The 21,719-nt window shown below is 39.5% G+C and overlaps 1 protein-coding gene across 1 annotated transcript in view; it reads right to left on the bottom strand.

The window, feature by feature from the left end:
* atad2b (ATPase family AAA domain containing 2B) overlaps window positions 1–21,719 on the bottom strand; it is an 89,918-nt gene that overhangs the window by 40,702 nt on the left and 27,497 nt on the right. The window contains exons 23-24 of the mRNA XM_084736916.1: window positions 21,381–21,503; window positions 18,009–18,137 (exon numbers count right to left, since the gene is read on the bottom strand). Coding sequence (XP_084593042.1) covers window positions 18,009–18,137; window positions 21,381–21,503 — 252 coding nt within the window. The remainder of the gene's footprint in view (window positions 1–18,008; window positions 18,138–21,380; window positions 21,504–21,719) is intronic.

The raw sequence follows: 21,719 nt of genomic DNA, 5'->3' as shown, positions 1-21,719 counted from the left end.
TCATCATATGCCAATTTTGTAGGCATCGCTCAACCTTATTTAATACTAGAATTAACAGGTACTGTATCACTTTAAATGCAGCACTGAAAAACTATCTAAGTGTTGACGCTTTCAACAACTTTAGTCCAATGGTAATAAAATCCACCTTCAAGCACCTCTGAAGATCACTAATGAACACATATCTCATTTGTGTTATCGGCTCTTTTACATCACTGTTACATGTTATATGCTGGTCCATTCCTTGAAATGTCCACTGCTTGCCAGGCAACCAGGTCCAAACATTTTCCCCGAAATGTCAAACTGGTCCAGAGCATACAGTAAAAAATATAATCTTAAGTGAAGGCATCAAACTTCCCCATATCCCTAGCAAATAACATACTTACTAGACTTAACTGATGTGTTATCATTTCATTTTGACTAGCTCCCATATCTACTGGCATACACATCCATTTACCAGTTGTAAATCTGATCTCGATCCCTCTATTTCTTCATCCATTTTAAAATTGTCATTCAGCTGAGGCAACAGTGCTACAGTTGTATACTGTGGACTTTAGGACCTAAACATGCAACACATTGTGTAAAAAAAAAAAGAATTAATGAAGCCTCGACATTTACTGCGTAGTTAAGGTGTATGCCTAAAATGATGATCCTCACACTTTGCCAGCTATGGATTATAACTCTCAACGATGTGAGGAACAACTAATGCCTGCAATTACTGAGTGTGAAAGTTAAAATCATGAAACATACAGTAATTAAATGCTGTCAACTGTTAAAAACTCCTCTGGAGATCAACACCAACTGAAAACATTACATTCAAAATTTAACTGTGACAACAGACCATAGCCATAATAACAGAAGCCATCTGAATTATCTCATTTATCTTCAAGCTTGAAACATAAAATCCACCTTAGCAGTTCAGACGTTATTAGGTCATTAGTTTTAAAACAGACCACTGTTTAATTTTCTAAAGTAGAGGATGTAGATTTTAATGGTTAATGAGCTGCATTAATAACAAGCCAGGCTGCCATTTCACATACTTACTCCTAATATCTTTTGGATAGGTCTTCCTTTATTAAAGGACAGCTCACCCCAAATTTAAAAAATACATATTATGACCGTGGTCACTCAAAATAATCCACAGACCTTGTTATAAGCCAGTTAATGTAGAAACTGCTTTCTTTACACCATAGAAGGAAAATAGTTCCTACACTAAACTGCTCTCAACAAGGTCTCTAGATTAACTGGCTCATTATTTTTTGTAAAGAGACATTACTTCTGAGTTTTTAAAATGTTTCTTTGAGCATCACAAGCAGCGTGGCATCTAGTTCCACTATAAAAGACCTAGGTGGATACATAGCACTACAGGCCAGAAGCAAAATATGTGTATTTGATTCTGGGATGAACAGTCCCTTTACAGGAGAGAAATAGTTAACTTTTTATTTCAGAACTGATTTGCTAGTGATCTTATAAACTATGCATTGCTGATACTTTAATCATATCTCAGGTATCTCAAAATATCAACCCCCCTCTAACCTACCACTAATGGACATGTATCCACATTCTTCACTTGCACTGGTCTGGAGAGTCAGCTAGTCTGTACAAATCAGTCCAAATTCACAGAGACACAGTCCCTTTCTAATCTGGACAGATGCTCTGTTGTTTACTAACCTACTTACCTCCTTATTGTTGAGTGTGTGTGTGTGTGTGTGTGCACTGTTTAAGTGTATGTGCGTGTGTGTGTTTCCATGGCAATGAACAACACTTTCCTTGCCTCTAGATAATGCTTGCTCTCTAATTCTCCTCTATGATTCACATTTAGGACACTGGGCCATCACTAAGGTAACAACTAATGCTGGGAAATATATTACAACGTTATGGGCCCAAAGGAAAATAAGTGCCTGAAAAAATATGTGAATACACAAATGTTCACAAGTTTAATTTAATAACCATTTAAGATTTGTGGGTATATTGGCAGCAGCAGAGTCGAATTGATTTGAGATTCACATCAGTCACAGCATGAGAGCTATAGATCTCAGCTTAGAATTGAAGCAGAAAGGAAGGAAGACTGGCAACAAGACTCCAAATTGAAAAATATTAGACTTTCAAATCTGAGTGAGAAAAAACGGGATATGAGACAGCATGTGAGATATGAGAGTTATTCTGGCAATATATGAATCCAACGTGACTAAGAATTGAAGCTAGTTCAAGGGTGAAGAAGTATAAAAACTATTATTGAGATTACGTGATCATAACTGTTTTACCACTTACAATGATGACTCATATTTGTATAAATTTGTTAAAATATTGTTAAAGAAAAGGACTTAACCTTATGTCTCATCAAACAAGAAATTATTATGTAAAGAATGACTGTATCATAGGGGTAAATCTTAAAGTAAAATGAAAGATAAATGACTATAGAAACACAACAAATGTAGGTGTTTCCACACAGGGGCACTGCATCCTACTAACAAGCAATTAGCAGGCTAGCAGGCTGTGTGAGGCCTCAGTCTCAACTTAATTGAACACCTATGGAACAAATCCAACCCTTGTCTGAAAATTATCATTCTAAATTGTTGATCTGCTGCCCTCGCAAGTCACTGCAACCAATAGGCTTTGTGCATGCTTGTGTACACAAACAGTATATTAGCAGTGCTGTTACTTGCATGCAAACCCACTACGTGCATGGTCACGGGCACAACCCAGCAACCCACTCTGCTTCTGCTAGTCCTGGTTCATTGGAATCGACTGGAGTAAGGCCCTCAATCTTGTAACATTAATGAAGTATTGATCCACCCTGCTCTCATCACCTGTGACTGATGGGGAGGAGCTTAGGAGTTCAGAGTTGTGTAACTATCTTAAAATAAGCAAACATACTCAGGTTTTTATGATGTTGTCATGGATAGACATGGATAGCTTTCTTTCTCCACATGTTCAGTATTTTCATTCTTGACATTCTTGTCCTTCATAAAGTCTGCAGAATTTACAGTTGAGGCAAAAACTGTTTAAGCTATTTCTTGCCAAAAGTATGCAGATGTGCTTTTAGATCTGTTCTTGTAGCTTTCTCTTTTCTACCTGATATATTATCAAAATTCACATGGGGAAAATACTATGTTATCTTTTTTGTCCAATCGCAAAATACTGTTTTCTCCACTCATCAGTACATATGGGACAACAAAATACTGTTTTATCACAAAACTGACCAAATCTAATAAAAGTGTTTAAAATAGAGACTTACAGCACTTTTCCATTATCACCTTTGGCCATGGCAAATCAAACCATGCCCCCTTGATCTGTATTACAGCGCCGAGCTGTATGTAGTTGCGCCTGAGATGGACCATCCTCCAAGTGGGGCAAAACACCAAGTCAAACTAAGTCAACCAGCACATATAAGGAGAAATTGCATTGTTAGTCTTCCTTTTATGTTTTACTCAAAAAAAGAAAGAAATTCATGTTTATGAACAGGGCTCAATGTGGCTGTATTCACAGTAAAGAATCTAAATTCTGACACTGTTTTGGTTTTGCTGTTCTAAGTATTAGCAATAAGAACTTACTCTTGAAAACTATATTTTTCCACTTTATCCCTCCCTGGGGATTTCAGCCTTTTTTCCTTCTATCTGAATGATTCCACTGAGCTGTAATTAACACAGCACAAAGGCTGTATATCCTTGCCATGACTGCTGAACAAATTCCAATTCAATGGTTCCTGGTGACTTAAACTAAATGAATAATTTAAATTTGTCTTTAGAAATGTGCACATAAAAAATAAAAACAGAATACCCACTCTGGGACAAAAACACAAGCCGAGAGAAGATCCCGTTTAAAAGTTAATATAATGTAAATGATGGCCATGTATAAATGATGCTTCTTTTATATGATGCCTGCTCTGTTGAACTGCTACATATAAAATTCTAAGCATAGGTGGAGGTGAAATGAAGACTATTTATCAGTCCCGTATCAAGCCCAGCTGAATTTTAAATTAATTCTATTCAGCTCAGGGGTAAAAGTCAGTTTATCTCAAGTATTTGAGTTAAGTTGAGTGTTACACACGGATCTGTGTGTGTTCCTTTTCATTTGTGTTCTTTCCTTTCATCTCATTCCCATTCTAAATATCACCTCACACTGAAAGATGTGACTTAGCAGCAGCATGTATCACATTTGCTTTAGAACTTTAACTATGAAGAAAGTATGCAAAAGAAGGGGTGAAATGCAAACAGGAGACAACATGGGAAACACTGTAGGAGACAAAGAGCCAGAGAGGCTGTCATGGTGACACAGGCCCTCAGGGTCTCTAGGTCATGAAAGGAAGACAGCCGTTTGTCACCTGATGTGACGCTTCACACTGACACTTAATGAAATGTCCGGATCAATAAATGATCCCATTCTTGCTACCCGAAATGAAGGAAATCAGTCACTTCCCTCAGTGGCTGTGTTGCTCCTGTCCTTTTATCCTCCTTGATGCCCTCCCTCCCTTTCTCTCAAATAAAGACCTACACAGCCACACCACACTGTTTGGTTCAATGGAAAAGTTTGAAGCAAGAGCCAAAACACAGTTAGGTTAGCTTAGCTTAGCATAAAGAAGTGAGGAGAAACAGCCAGCTTGAGCCTGTCCAAAGGTAACATAAAACCACCTACCAGCATCTATGCACAATTCCTTCATAAACAGAAATGTATAAACAACATTCGGAACTATGGTAACTTACATGCTGGAAATATTTCTTGGCTGGGCTCCATTGGTGATTGCCTGGCAACCTCTTAAGTGTCAACAAGACTCCATAGTAGTAACACCATGAGAAAATTTCCACCCCACCACAAAAGACTGACTCCAGTTCACATATGCACTGCAACACAGCTAAGCTACGCGTCTTGTCATTTAAGATGGTGGAAATCTCAGTACGAGCCACAGAGAAGGGATCCGTATCCCAGGACGGACAGCCATGCAATAGATGTCACATGTATAGAACAGACCTTCAAAATCACATCACATTAAGCTTTCACTCCTCACCCCTTCCCGCCCTCACATGTTGAAGTGTCCTTGAGCAAGACACCGAACCCTGCATGGTTGTTTTCTGTCATAGGTATGTGACTGTGTGCATGAATGGCGGGCCACATATTGACTGCATATCAATACTACTACAAAGAGGGAATACAGACACGAGGTGGAGGAAATGAAGACATAATTCAGTCAGAGCATCTATCTTTCTCTGTCCCTCTCCTCTCTGCTGCTCAGTAAATGGCCAGTGGGATGACGGTGCCTGTGGTGCCCTCTTCTCAGAAGACAGATATGCCCTAATGCACCAGCAGCTCCAAGTGCTGTTGAAGATGTCAGCCCACGCACACACATACATACAAAGCGGGGTATGAAAGCCTTCTGGGGGGAAAGGTCTGTCGCCCTCAGCAAAAACATTCATACAGACAAGCTGTAAGGCAGGAGCGATGAGGTAAAGAGACGTGCACCGGTTGACTCATTTGACTGACGTACGAGTTATCACACCCTTTGAGGAGGAGAGCATGAGATCTCCAAGGAGAATGGCAACGTCCAACAGCTGGCTACTGTGTAAATGAAACACTGAAGTTAAATACTGTGAACAAATGGAGATTTCACTGTAACAGTGGGTGTGTCATGAGGCAAGTCCAGGTGACAACCATACATTATTATTGCAATATATAACTGAATGTTTAATATACTATACGAGTAGTTTGTATGCACTCAATTCCCAACAGAGGCAAAACCTATACCCTAAAAAAATCCATTAAAAGCTTATGTCAAAGCGAAGCCCAGTTTTTTGCCATTTGCCAGATGGCATTAGCTGCCACAAGGAGCTGGGGAGTGTGTATATTTGCCAAACACCCTCAGACATTAAAAAAGAGGTTTGAGCATTATTTTCCATGTGTGTCCATTCCAAGATCAAGGTCTCTGACTGGATTCAAGATCCATTCAATCAGAAAAAATGGGTGTTTTGCTGCTTCAATCTTGATTTAAAAAGTTTCAAATGAATTCTTGAAATATTTTAATGAATATTTCACAAGTAATATAATTGTTTGAAAAAAAATTGGCATTGAATAAAACTACACTTTAGAGAGTGGAAAGAGTGAGAACACTTTATAGAAGCTATTTTGCACAGACTTGAATACAGGTGTGCCTTGAGACGTTGGCTTGCCCTTTGGTGTGCTGTTGACACAAAAAAATTGATAACCACCACAATACAGGACCTTCAAAACAGTGTTAGTGCACAAGGTGGAGAACACCAAAACTAGACTGCATCCTCTAAGCTTCTTGTTCATGGGTAAAATTTCCATTCCAGCCCAAGTATACTTCCATATGATAAGAACAGTAAAATCAGCTAATTAAGTTCTATGTTGGAGATTTGAGCTTTATTACCAAGAGCAGTAAGTGCCTGCAGTTCTTTCCTGCCAATACAGTTTTTATAGTTTAGTTGTAGCTGCATCTTCCTTTCTTACAATCTAACCTTGGAATTAATGCAACTAATAGAGTTTCAAAATACATTAATTTAACCATGCAGACAATACAAAATACAAAAACACACAGGTTCAAAATGGCATGTTATTATTGAAATTACTCCCGGATATATTGTTAATGCTATGTTTGCTTACACTGTGCTGACCGTCGACAAAAGCCATGATCTGGAGGCGTATCACATTCACTGTGAGGGATAGCCATTGTACTTTGTCGGAACTGCTAAATTGATTAGATTAGATACCAATTAGATACCCTGCGAGTCTGTTAAGGGATTCAGGTCGTTACAGCTGTATAATAATGGGACTCGGCAGAAAGAGATATTAAATTAAACACTGTTTACACAGGGATTCTTTGCTCTACATAGACACCTTGCTGGATCAGTTATAAGATTCACTGACTTTTTAAATGGTGGCAAATTAAATTAAAATTAGGTCTCACGTCCATCACATCATTTCAGTCACATGCATGATGTCATAACAAATCACTAGTACAGTGAGCAATTATTTGCTCAAACTAACAATTTTGTTCCACATTTTCCATGCCCTAAATTTCAACCTTCTGTGTCCTGATGATCATCTGCTCCTCAGTGCTGACACTAAAACAAACATCTGCTTCCTTGCATGAGCAGGCTGGGCTCAGCCCTCTTGAAAGTCTTCTAATCACTTGTCTTTTTCAAGACCTTTGCTGCTACAACATCTACTAATCAACTTTTTAAAAGTGACATTCAAGAGTTGAGACAATGGGGTCCTGCTCTTGTAAACATCATCAATGAATAATGGTGTGTTGTGATTGCAGATCACTGCTGCATATTAAATACAGTGCTGCTCTCTTAAATAAGTACTAAAAAGTGAGAACGAAAAGAAAACTTGGATATAGGTTTGGTTGTATGTGAGTCTGCCATTAATTAATTATAATATTCACAGACAGTGTCAAGTCTAAGGTTAATCCTAACTTCTTCATGGTGCAAGCAGTGATCAAAACAGAGCCTGACACCCAAATAAAGACTTGTATTGACATTTATTCTTACTAAAAATGTTTCTATCCAGTATGTAAATTGTCTAGCTGAAATGAAGCGAGTCTGATAGTTCAGGCAGGCAATTCATGCATTACTGTACTCTTGATCTGCTAATCTCAGTTCTTGCATTGCCATTACCAACTGAATGGCCTCTCTAAGGTGCCAAACTGAGTTGCTCACTCTAAAGTGCCATTAGCACTGCAGGTGCTTCCAGTACTTTTACAGCCCACTGCTACACCTGCATACACCTGTGGGGTTTATAATGGTTACTGTTTCTTTCACCTTGGTGGAACGGATCATGTTTGGCCGGAGCTAAATTACATATTCACATGTACACAGTTCATATTTCTTATCAACTAAAAGCAGTCTACTTCAAGGTAGTCGGGCAGGTTGGGCACGTTTATTTCATTGTTCAAAAGTGGTTTGCAACATCACTGATAAAAGTGATACAAAGATAGAGCATTTAAGGTAGGTCTGCATATGTTAAAAAAGTCATATAGCCTTTATTTTGACAGATAGTGTAATTGAGATTATTGGGAATAATCATTTTGGCATTTTTTAACCAATATATTTGTTGGGGTCTGTTTACCTTGCGAGGTAGCTGGATTCACAAGATCACAAGCTCACGCACGAGTTCTGTGTAACAAACCATCGGCTGTGTCAGGTTAGGGGTCTGTGGCAAACAAACATGTTTTCTTACATCTTGAGAACAAAATTTGTAGGCCAGGGCATCTCTGCAGCACTACAGTACTTCATTTTAATGCTGTTTGTCACATATTTTTCCTTTATCAAAAAACTGCAGCTTCTGCACTTTGGATATTGCACTTGGTCATATTGTGATTTTGATAATATTTCGATTAATTGCGCAGCACTAATTTAAGCCATTTCTCAACAATTATTACTAGTAATGTTAAAATGAATAGATAAGTGATTATCTGCATTCACATTTCTGTCTATAAACACATTCCTCCATTCCAAGTTAGTGGTTGTACTATTGGGATATTTCCTGAGGCAAGGGAAGCTCATATATTCAGCCCTCCCACACTTACTTTACAATTACATTTCAAAACTTTTTCATAACTTCAGAGCTGAGATTTACGAATAACATCTGTCCTAACACGCAAACCCTAAATTTGATTTGGGATCCCAAAGTGCAAAAACAAAATGTAAACAATAGCCTTCAGTAGTTTTTCCCATACATAATATTCTAAAGTGAATGGACCCTACTGCCCGGAAAGCTTATAATGTGATATAATCTAATACAAAAGCTCTGCAATAAATCTTCGCTTGTGAAGGTGATAATATTTCATTTTTTGTAAGACTACTAGATTGACAACAATTCAATGTTCATTTTTGGTTTGTGGTGGCATTTGATTGAATTTGTAGGGTGCCAATGTAAGGTCTGCCCATCAAAAAGGCCTGTGCGAGAGAGAGCAATTTGCAGCCACTTGTCCCTGAATAGCATGATGGTGCCACATCAACAAAGAGCAGAACTGGTTCATCAAATAATTAAAAGCTCTTACTGAAATTTGTCACGTTAACTCTGGCTGCATGAACATGGGGGTCATTAGTAACTGACATGCCACAGATAAGATGGTTTGATAAATAACAATGAACCATTCACAGGTCTGACTTAGGCACCGGAGAGCTGATGAGTTATGTAACTGCCCTCAAATTTCATGACATGTCTTAATGAGAGGTTAGCTGGAAAGGGGGCAGCTCTGTTGAGAGAAAATGCATCTCGTCTCTGGGTTTAATGGAGAAGTGGCGATTAGCCTGGATAAGTGCAATTCTACGAGCAATTTGATGTAATTAAAAACCCAGTCAGTGCACATTCCTGTTCTTATGGTGGTCTGATGTGACTCGTGTCGCTTAATGCAGCCGTATCTTAAAGAGTCCCCAGAGATGTTTGCATGAATGGTTGAGTTTGTATTAAGGAAAGTTAATTTACAAGAAATCTAAGAGAACAGTGGTTGGGGTGATACCTCCTCTGGTATTCCCAGAGTATGGAGGGTAATATATTTTAAATCAGACAACCAGTAACTGAATCTTCAAGTGCAAACCATACTGCACAAGCTGGCCGTATTATTAAAAAGGTGGATCTTAATGAGAAACAGATACCAGTTTACTTTCCATCAAGCTGGGTTAGAGTAGTGCATAAAGTCCAAAAGATAATTTGTATCTCACCAACAAATCCATAAGTCATTTCAACTAATCAGGCACTAATGCATCATGTTTGTGCAATTGTTCCAGTCAATTACAACTTATCAGAACCAAGCAGAGAGAGGGAATGCACCCCATTAGGCCGCTTGGCGTTTACTAGCTTCTGATGTTTACTGAAATTGACTAATCGACTGCACTATGGTAAAAAAAACAAAAAAACAATGAGGGTAAAAGCCCAGGAGGGCCTGTATAATTTTCTGTCTGTAGTACAGCCTAAATGCTGAGATACTGGGCTGCTCTTTAGTGTTGGAGAGAAACAGACAGAAAAAAAGACAGATTTTTTATCATCCAAAGCACAGCACCAGATCCACTTTAATTGGAATGGCAGGCCAGCCAATCCTTTGTGAAAATCCAATACACCCATGGAAGCCTCTGAATGTAATTTGTGATGGACAGATTTTCCTAGAAAGAAAACACAAACTCAAAACAATTAATGTGTCATTTGAGGTCCAGCCATCTGATTAACCAGTCAATCAGCAGAAATTCAGCATGTAGACACTACATGAAGGCTGCTGAGATTTTCAAAGCTTTGACATCAGGTGAAGAGAAAACAGCATTAACATAACCAGCTACACCCTGGCAGTATTTACATCCTCCCAGCATCGTAAGTGAAACACTAAGGGGCTGGACTACACTTCTAAATGGACTTCTAGACAGCTGCAGATGCCAAAAAGATGCCTATTTGTTCCTTTCATACTACTTTTTGGAGTCCACGTTCCACACATACGCTGCAGATCAGCTTCTGTAGTGGTGGCGTGGACAAGTCTGCAGTCATAATAGGGCTGGGAGATATGTTAAAAATGATATGTTAGAAATCAACCAATCGTATACCAATTGTCCTAATTAAACAGAAAGATACAGCCATCCACCTTTTGAATTCAAGTTTCTCCCTTTTACCAAAGTAAAACAAGGTTAATTGCCTTGTTAACTCATCGTTAAAGGCACGTTGTTCAAACTCAACAGAGAGACAATGTAAAACGCACCCAAACACTCCTTTTAAGTGTCCCCACTCTTCAATCACCAATTCTGGCTTGGTTGAAATGAATCCTTACTTCACAGTGTTAGATGTGAAAATAGTCTGGCTGTATAGGCTGTTTGCCCAACCCCATTTGCCCAACCCCAGGTTGGAGGCACATGGATATCCGCACAGAGTGTTTGTATACACCTTCCAATGACGATATTTGCGACACACGAAGCCTAGTGAACTCTCAGGCACTTGCAGCATCAGAATATAGAATACTGGCTTAAGCTTAGCTTCTGAAAAGTCAGTAACCACATATATCATGATTGGGAATTGTCAGCACTATGCCTCTTTCTGTATAGCATTCAAACGCCTTCCTCCCTCATTCACTCACTCTCTCTTCTCTCTTCCCATCACCTTTCTAACGTCCTCAGGCAGCACAGCTTGCAGTCATTGGGCATGCACAGAGGCAATGAGCAGCAACTCTCAATCATTCCAGTGCAACTCTGTGGGCTCATTTGTTTCAGGCAGAAATGTAGGCTGTTTGCAATAATATATATGGTTATTTGCAATGCACAGTAAAAAAAAAAAACAGACAGACATTAAAATCATGTGAAGAGGATCACCCCCCAACCTTGTCAATTGTGTACACTCAGCACGCAGCAGCAACTATATAGAGAAATATGCTGGGAGTAAAAAGACCCACAGACACAGAATGAATCTTCGGAGACACTAACACTGATGTCAGCTCATCTGCACCCTAAAACAATAAATGGAAGCAAGAGGCATCATGGATGATTTTACATTCATTTCACGCTTGGTGCCACAATGATCCAAGAGGCATCTGTGCCCACAAAATGGCAGCTTAAGCTCAGCGCTTATTCGCTCAGGGCTTTGCATGCTTTGCATGGATTTTATTAGTGAGTGCCTCAGGGTGTCAGAGTGTGCAACTCAAGATTGTTTTCGCCTGGTAGCCGAGAAGTAGCTTGGGGAGAATCAGTGTCCAGTTCTAATAACTAAATAATAACATCGCTATTTCGGTTTCAGGCAAGATGCTTTGTTTTGTGATGTTGACCCTTGGGAAGCTTAAGAAATATTGCATCCACAGAACAAGATGCCATTCATCATCTGTAGCCTGTACCAGATGCCTTCAAGAAAGGGTTGTGGGACACACAATGGCAAATTAAATGTACAATATGATGACAGAATTAAAATAAATTATCTAGTATGAATATAGGAATATATTAGTGCAAAGATATACCAGTACTTAAAAATTTGGCTGGAAGAAAACCCCTGTTATGCATCTTGTAAATCATTTTGCCAAACAAGGCAGGATCAGCTACAAAACGGAATCTGATTATCACATTTTCTTTTCCAGTTTTCAAATTTGGAATAAAAGACGTGAGATGAAGGAGGAAAACAAGTGGGAACACTGTAACGGAAGAATTGTGTGACGAGGAAAGAAAATGTGAGAGAACTACAGCCAAGAGCAGCAGCAAGGAAAAAAAGGGAAAGCTTTCCTTTAACCTTTTCTAGATTTTGAGGGTGTTTACAAAATTGCTTGGAATGAAAGAGCAGCTTGTGCAGTGACGTGAACTGCCCAACAGTGTGTTCACATGTCACTTAACTCTCAATTCATTTCCTTGAGTAAAGTAAAGCTTTAGAAAATCGATAATGGCACAACTGTTTTGTAGCTGCTGCAAATAAAACAAATACTTGATATTATGGACATCAGGGAACATGCAAAACAGTCCCTTTCTTTCAGGTCGGATGTCATCAGAAAGAGGAAAGGCACAGATGAGAAAATTAACTTCAGCAGTGCTTTGTGTTAAATGAAAAAAACGTCATCCTGTTAACCTATTTCCTTGTGCACAGCAACCATGACAGCATGTCACAGGCTGTGTGCCTGTTGTCCTTTTGTCCTGAGCAAAAATCCAGGCCATCCTTTTACACAGTAACTACTTCAGCCCGGGGTAAAAGGAAGCGCAAGTGTTTATTATGACTTTAAATATCCCATCAAGGTCTTGTGATGGATTGACACTGGCAATGGGGAGAGAGGAGCTGTCTGTTTACTGTGATGTGAGATACAAGGCGGGGGAGCGGCAAGACACAGCAGTGTTCCATCTACATGAATGCCGCCTGGTAGCTGTTGCCTTGGGCGTGCTATTGAGTGACGCGGAGGACACATTATGCAGTGGCTGCATCGTTATTCTTTTCTTCCGCAAACAGTTCAACAGTTGAATAAGGAATCTTGTCAACTAGCAGTGGAAAAACACTGGTGAACCACGCCAAATAACACAGGCATAGAAAGGTTTTACTAGAAAAAGTCTGGAAAGTGGCACAACACTGTAGTCTATGACATTTAAGAAAAGTAAGAGAGTGACTGGACATTGATATTTAGTTAAAGGAGAAATCTGTAATTAATTTACTATACTAAAGGATGAAATACCGTGTTTTATATTTAAAATTAATGCTGAATATTCGCTGTGTCTATTTATGAGTCATAATAACTTATTAATAACTGTTTAGAAGGAGTAGATGTTAATAACAGTTAAACTGAGCAATATGTTAATGGAGTCTGAGAGGCAGTAAGGCAGGTAGTGACTGAACTATAATACTAGAGTGTATATTTTCAGAGCAGTGGGCTTTTGTTTTCAGGATAACAGGCTTAGCTTTACTTGACAGACAATTGACAAAATTATAGTCAGTAAAAAGTAGCCTATTACAATCCTGCAGGCATCTTGCCTGAGCTTCGGGTGGGGAAGAAGGGGTAACAATTCACTTGAATCATAGATCGTATATTAAATAGGCCTTCAACCTATTTAATATACCTTCTACGGCTCAAATTCACAAGAGGACTGCAATACTCATTTTTGAACGCTAGGGTCTTACATATTTCTCCTTGTAGCAATAAATAGCATATGCCCTCTGTCTGTCACAGAAAAATACAGCAAATTCAACTTGCTAGAAACAGTCATGAGTGAATGAGACAAACTGAGATGACTTAATTATGAATGAAAGGAAGACACTCCATATGAACCGGATCCTTGTGGTGATGCCCTACAAATGAACCCACGACGTTGGCCCAGGTAATGGGCCTTGGGTTTTCTGCTCCTCCTGGGAGTTAGTGGCAAGAGAGAGGGAGGGGGTTGGGTAGAGAAAATAGCTGTGAGAATGGGGGAAGAAGAGAAAGCATGACAGAGCTATTCATGCAGGCAAATGGAAACCACATCATTCTTCCTGTTTTCCTGTGCATTAACAGCAACAAGGTCTCCCATCTGCCTACCCCTGATTGACCCAGCAGCGGCAGCAGCTGCCCCTACCTTCTAGATCTCAACAGCCGGGCCTTATCCACGGCCACTGCTTTTAACACCTGATTCAGAAATATCCTTAGCTTTCAAAAAGCCTTTCGCGTAACTTTCTCCACAGTTCCAAATAGCGCACCTCATCCCACTCTGTCATATCTGAATGTCACAGGCAATTCGCGGCTCTAGGCAAACGGAAAAGAGGGATGGGAAGGAGAGAGGGAGAGGTGGCCCAGATAAAAGCCCTATAGAACTGCAGATACCAAAACAGCTCCTGATAGGCTTCCCCCTGCAGGAAATGATCTAGGATAACTTTAACCTTCATGTGTCCTGACCTTCCACAGAAAGGGAAGGGAAAGCCAGCAACCCCCAAAATGACCTGGCTACAGCGGGTGCAATTTCATGAAGAGTTTTATTTCTCCAGAATTGACACAGAACTCGGCATCTCCTCCACCAGATGCACTGTGCTTTCATTACGAGGCTGTGTCATACCTCCAGACATGACTGACTCTGTGATCAATTAGCCTAATAGCTGCCTTGCTGAGGTGCTCCAGGTGAGAACTGGCTGCCGATGTCACAAATTAATCACCTGAGTTAGCCTAATTAATTAAGCCTCTGGTGGAGGCTGATAACGACTCTCCCAAGAGCATCTAAATTGGTGGTCCGCATCTGTGACATTTGGCTTTGTAGATAACGACTACAACTAAAAGTAGCATATACGGGGGCTACTGCTGGTTGCCATCCTTAAAAAAGAAGCAAAGAGGTTTGTCTGGATTACACAATTACTCAATTAGGTGATTAACATTAATACTCTTCTCTTAGTTTGCTTTTGTTTCACACTGTTAGAGCTATGTGAATGAATAGTTTTCAATAGCCGTAATTCATATGCACCAATAATACATACCAAGCTGACTTAATTAGGTACACCTGCACAGTGCTGGGAAGAAAGTAGTTATATGTAATGCAGCTACATGATTAAATTATAAAATAAACATATTTGTATTCCACTTTTATTTTACAGTACACTAATGAGATGTAACAAGCCATGCTTTATATCAAATTAGAAAAAAAAAAAGAAAAATGGGACGCACCTCTAACACCTTTGGCGATCACAAAGGGGTTACATGAAAATATATTATATTAGCCAAAAAGCCTATATGTATGTATTTTTTGCCATACAGGAATGCCTACTATTGGCATAATTCTGACAATGCGAGTTAACAACGCTGTTTGGACAAATTTGAGTGTGACTCAGGGTAGGACAGGTTACAAGGAGCTGTCTCTACATCTAGACTCCATTTATCAGGCAGTATGCGCTCAAATTTTGCTTGTTGTTTTTGATTGCTTCTTGTTTAAATTTGGACCGCCTCTCATCTGCAAATCAAATCAATGTGTATTGCTTTTGGCATTTGTTGGAAAAGTAAAAAAGTAATAAAATAATTTACATACTTATTACGTTTTTAAAAACAGTAATAACTAATTTGTAACCTATTATATTTTAAAACCTCCAGCTACACTATATCAGGTGATAAAATAATACCATGGCAGTAACCATGTATTTGTTAATCAGCATTTAGTGCCAAAGATGTGTCTGTGATGTACTGCACTGTGTTAAACTGTGTATAATAGATATCTACATCTCCACCCCTTAACCAAAAAATAAATCTTTGAAAAACTTCTGAATCAAGTCTGATGTTTCAGTATTTAATCAAAGCTCCATTAGTTTACCCTGGACTGAATTGCCTGGGGGGAATTAAATAATTAAGTCTAAATATTACCTCCCGACTGTAGAACCATTTTCTCCAGGATTAGCAGGACAAGATAAACTGCAGTGATCTTGTGACTCAGACATGCCCAGAGTCTAACAGTATTTATGGTGGCCAACAGAGGCCCTCATCTCTCAAGAGGGGACCATCTCCCTGGGAAGGAATGGTTTACCCACACAGCAGGGTCTCTGTTGGAGACACTCTCATGAGGGACAAGCACCACCTTGTGTTGGACAAATGTACTACATACACACACAAAAATCAATCTAAACTTTGGTTACAACAAACAGACTATTATGATAATCGAGGCTTACAGCTTCAGCCAATTAATGCCTTAATGTCACACAGAAAAGGCATCAATGGAGAGGATTTTGGTGAATATTTCTTCAGTTAAAGGACTTCTCTCTACAGGTACTATACCTCTGTGCTCTTTTATGTCTTTTCTAGATTCTGTACAACTCATGATGACTGCTGAAGGTGCCTCTTTTAGTCCGTCTCCTCTTATTTTGTCCGAGTGGAAGCTGGAGGGCATTCTCCAGATTACACGTAAAACCCGCTTACCTCTGATTCGTTCACGTAACAGCCTCATTAGTCTGCCCCCTGCCCCTACCTGGCTCTCCCGTCACCCTTAGGCACCTGCCGTTTGCCACAGGTGGGCATGTAATTGCTCTGTGGCGTGGTCATGTTCTGAGTGGTTAGGAGAGAGCAGCCTCGCTAATGAGGCTGCTCAGTGTGGTGCTTCTTCGCCGCTGAGAAATGTATGTGTATGCGTGTGTAATGCGTGAGAAAGCAGGTGTGTGGCACCACATACATCTGGTATACTGCTGTAATACAACACAGCTGCTTGCTGCTGCGTCAGAGACGGGAGAGAAAAACAAGGCGAGAAAGAGAGAAGAAAAGTTTGAGTGTGTAAGTGAGAAAGGCAGAAGTGTACCTGGGAGATTCTGGTTTATTTCTGCCTTTGTTTGAGCTGGGGGTCGAAGAGCTTTTTTCTTTCCTTTTTTTTTTTTTCTTTTTTTCAAAAAATGCAGACACAATCAGTATGAGCATAAAAGCTATTCATGTTCATGTATTTTTGAAGTGGCTCGCTGCATTGTAAAATACTGGTACACAGAAAATGCTTAGAAAATGTATCTACCAAAACAATTATTTACAGCATGTGGCCTGACAGTGGATTGCTCTCACTTAAAGAAAAAAAAAATTAATGGATGTTCAGTCAGTGTTGGTGGTAAATGTTGTCAATTAAAGCAATAAATTCCTTAGTGCATGCTCAATTAGCCAAGAAAAGTGAGTTCTTTGGCTGTAAAATTTGAAGTTCTTCCTTAAATCCATTGACATCACTGGATTTAAGGTGGACCTACATGCTACTTCAGCTAGTCTCCATATCTGGGTTGCCAGGGGACCTGCTAGATGAGTGTTTTGTCACCTATCATGACACAATCAAGGATGCAAAAACATTTATGGTGAAAAAAGAGAAGAACAGAAGTAAAAAAAAAAATTGATGGCATTATATCATATGAAAATGTGTCAAAAGCCTGTGCTATATGTTAACATAAATATGAATATTTAATGTATGTTTAATTTGGTCCAATAAGAGACATGTTAAGCACTAAACTATGTTTCATGTTTTCTGAATTAGAAAAGTAACAATGTTCATTCTTAAACACACCCTCAGACTGGCCAAGTGAAGTCCTACCTGCTCTGGTCACTAAATGAAAGACTATCATGCATCTAGACTCAGATTCTGATAACTCTACACTACATAGCTAGAAAAAGTAGAAGTCAAAAGTAACCAAGTAGGGGATAAAACCCCAAAACTGATGGCCTCTGGCACATTCTACTGCAACTATTCTATCATAAATACTAAAATCCATTATTGCATATTTTAACGAATTTGCTTAACTGATGTATATAAAATGCTGTAAAAAAACCTCTTTAGATCTGGACAATTCATATAAAGTCACCAAAAACTTAAGTGGAAAAAGCGACATTCGCTGAAAAGTGTTTGCATTCCTGGCTATGTTTCGGCCAACTTCTGTTGTTCTGGCTTTCCCACAACACATCTTGGTCCATATAGGCACAGGTGCACAGCTTCATGAGCAGGAAAACGTCATCCTCATGAAAGGTACCTAACTTCCCCTTTAAATTGTCCTATAAGGTGAGTATGCGCGGTACAGAGAGCACACATATGGAAGATCACACTGTATCACACTCTCATCAGCAATTAGAGTGTCGTCTGAAAGACAGTTTGAATACTCACTAGTGGTGCACTGTTTGTAAGTGGCCTCCCCTTGAGTACTGCTCCTCGCCTGCTCCTCTCCTCCAGTGTGGTGCTTTCTGGTTGCCACAGCACCTGGAGCTGCCGTCAGCTGAGCTGGCGTCTGGAGGTCTGCAGTGACCATGGAAGATCAGTTAGCAACAATGCTTTTTGTGTGTGCATGTGCAAATTCTGTGTGTGTGTGTGTGTGTGTGTGTGTGTGTGATTGAGAAAACACTTCTGTAATATACTATTGGCAGGATAGAGTGTATGTGGATGTGTCTACAAACACTAGGGACAAAGAAGGAGAATGATAAAAATGTGCTCATACAGAAAAAGATGACCAAAGGGTTGCGATATGGTGAGTTAGGTACAGCCACATTCAAATCATCATAAATATTTCTACAAAAAACTGCTATAATATAATTAGGAATAGCTATATGTTTCACTCAGAGAGCCTGAGCATGACTGGAATGAAAAACAGAGGTGGAACATAGAGACATGCAAACTCCTGAAAATGAGACATTTCAACTCTGACATCAAGTGATATTTAAGTTTTTTGACCAAATTTATCACAGCTCCTTTCATCTTGTCACGGGGGAGAAAATCCCCGCAGATGCACTGTGGGTTCTGAACACTGCTGCAATTGGACATCATGCCGTGCTCGGCTAATTGATAGCTATATAGCAGGACCTTGACTGCAAGATGAAATATTTACACTGCTGTATTCCTCCTCTCAGGCGGTTGACTTCTGCTCCTGCAATATTCATTTAGCATCCTGTGCTTTTAGTTGCTAAAAGAGGAAATCAAAAGCAACAGAGTGACTTGTGAAAATTGCTTCCTCTTTGATAAGTTTCCCGCATGACATGGGAGAGTCAGGCCTCTGTGGCTTAAGTCAGAAGTCAATAGGCCCTCAGGGGGTAGGGCTGTGCATACTGCAGATAATGTTTTAAAAGAGAAATCGGGCCCTCTTGTGCAGTTCCGTCACTCAATACACTTGTGAGCTTTTAAATATTTCTAAAAATTTAACCAAAAATGTATTGCAGACCAGAAATAACGAATAATGTGCAACAGTATCTCTTTGAAAGGGTAAAAATAACGGATATATCACGAGGAAAGAACCAGGCACTTCATGGTCTTCATGGTCAATCAATACAAGAATATAAGTGCATTCTAGTGGTTAGATTTCTCTCTGATTCTGCAGTCTTGGTTAAGTTCCCATAATTTTTCTACTGTATTCTTGTCATATTGCAGGGACCAGAACTGAAATTGTGCAGTCGTCTTCCTGCCAGATCCATCTGTAAGGCGGGTGAGTGTAATATTTCATGGCTCACATGTGCACATACACACAAACACCCATGAGTTGTCTTGGCAAACGCACAGCTGGACATATCTCAAATTAAGGAAGCGTGTTCATTAGCCTATCCCCATGTGAGCAACTATAGCAACAGGAATATTTGCACATGATTACAGGCCTTTGTGCTCAATATTTGACCACCTACATGAGTCAGTACTTAAAAGCTTAAGTGTATCACTTCACCACATCATATATGTGTGTTTCTATGTGCACAAACCTAATTTAGATTTACACTAAATCCACTCAGCACTGCTCGGGGCTGTTTGGTGAGTGTACAGATGCAGAGTGCTGGGCAGACAGCTAGCACAGACGGTACTGTCTGGAACACTGGAGCCTCGGGCGTCGCTCCTTTCTGCGCCACATACTCTACATTAAAAACTGACTGCTCCATCAAGTATTACTGGGCTACCCTACAGATTGTTTTTTCCCAAAAGCATGTCTCCGCTCTCTGAAATAATCAATCAAAAAGCCTTTCAACAAAAGAGAGAGAGGGTGAGAGGGCAGGCTGGGAACTACAGCGCCAACATAGACTGTTCCTGGCCTCACTGTTCATGTGAACGAGTATTGTTCCAAAATGTTCATATATTCAGATAAACAAATGATGCTCAGTTCAGTGTTACCAGCCTGCTCTGCCAATAATATGATGACAACAATTGTCCGTAGATCAGACATAGGCAAAATATTGCAATTAAAATCTGGCAAAAAGTAATAATAAAGTAATGTTTTTTATATTAAACTGCACCTTTATTCACTCAGAGCATGCATATCCATGTTGTTTACATTGCTCTTATTCTACCCTGGCTGCTACACTGGTTGCAAACTGAACTCAACGTGCGTGGCATACTGGAAAACTCCACATTTGCCAACAAAAATATTTAGCCCACACTACACATGGCGATTCAGAAAAGTTGACCAACATTAGAAGTTCATTTCTGCCTTAGCCAGCTATTAGCTCAGACATCTATGTGCTGGTGTGCCCTAAAGAGAGGACTTCTGACAATTCAGATTCAGCCAATATTAAGACCTTAGATTATATTTGTGTAAAGCCCATGGCAGCCTGATCAGTTTCTCATGTGGCCCCCAATGAAAAATAATTGCCCACCCCTGCTGTGGATAACGAGGGCAGTGCAGACAAAATATCAAGTATTTATCAAATAAATGGAGTTATTAAAGGTTATGATCTTGCAAAGCTGTGTTTTTCATTTGAAGCTATGCTCTAACTAAGGATGTGTTTGAGTCGGCATGATGTCCAAAGGTAATGGTGTTGTCCTTTACCTGCACAACAGTGGTAAGATGGGATTTTACTTTTAGCAGTAGCTAAAAAGTAGCATGGGATCATGGGAGTTGTTTTGTTATTTAATAACCACCACTGCAGATGAAAATCTATTTGATGTGACTGAAGCAGAAATCATCTTAATGGACGAGGTAATGTACTTAAGTTTTATTCACATCATGTTCAGTGACGTTTACTGACCTTTTCCTCACTCTGATGTATCCTGTGTTTTCCTGGAAATTATAGCAGCTGGCAGCTAGAAGGAAGCCAACTTTACCTTCAATAAAGGACGGATATCTTTCTTTCTTATCCAGGCTGAGAAAGGGTGTCCAGGCCTTTTTCTGTCAGGGACCCTACTCTTTGGACTGAAGAAATCAGACTGGCGAGCTTCCAATAATCTTTCAAATCTCTTTTAAAAACATATTTCTTATAGATGGATTTTTACTGGGATTTTGGGCTGATTTTATCTGGAGAATCCCTTCTTAAACCCATTTTTATGCAAATGCATTTTCTCTTTTACTGATTGTCTTTTTAATTATTTTATATTCTTTACTATGTCATATAAGAACGTTTGCTTAATGCTGTATACCTGCCTTTCTAACTTTGTTTTGAAAAGTGTTATATAAATAAAGTTGTTATTATTCTCTGGGTTTGGCCATTGTTGGGATACATTTGAGATAATAGTGTTTTTAGATATTTTAATGCAGACTTGTTACAAGTCATAGTGTGTACGTGATTTTCTTACCCCTCTTCTTGCGTGCCTCTTTGATCTCTTCACACATGCGGTCAAACTCGGGGTCCAGCTCGGAGGCAAATATAGCATGGGCTGTGTCCTTTAAACTGCATGCTCGGTGCCTGATCACCTTGTCTGAGAAAGAAAGACAGTGAAACATAACACTTATGACACAAGACACAAAACTGTGGTTTTCTGTGGGGATGTGTGTGTGCATGTATGTTCAAGGGCACATCCTTTGTAACACTGTGTTTCTGCCATTTTTCTTTATATATCACTTTCTTTTTCTGCCACCATCCAGGCTTGTGCAAGGATGTAGTTTGCAGTTTGATGTTGCATGTTCTCCACACC

The sequence above is a fragment of the Lutjanus erythropterus genome, chromosome 15 (assembly GCF_056507025.1).
Source record: "Lutjanus erythropterus isolate fLutEry1 chromosome 15, fLutEry1.hap2, whole genome shotgun sequence".
Taxonomy (NCBI): domain Eukaryota; kingdom Metazoa; phylum Chordata; class Actinopteri; order Lutjaniformes; family Lutjanidae; genus Lutjanus; species Lutjanus erythropterus.
This window is presented reverse-complemented; position numbering and strand designations above follow the sequence as displayed.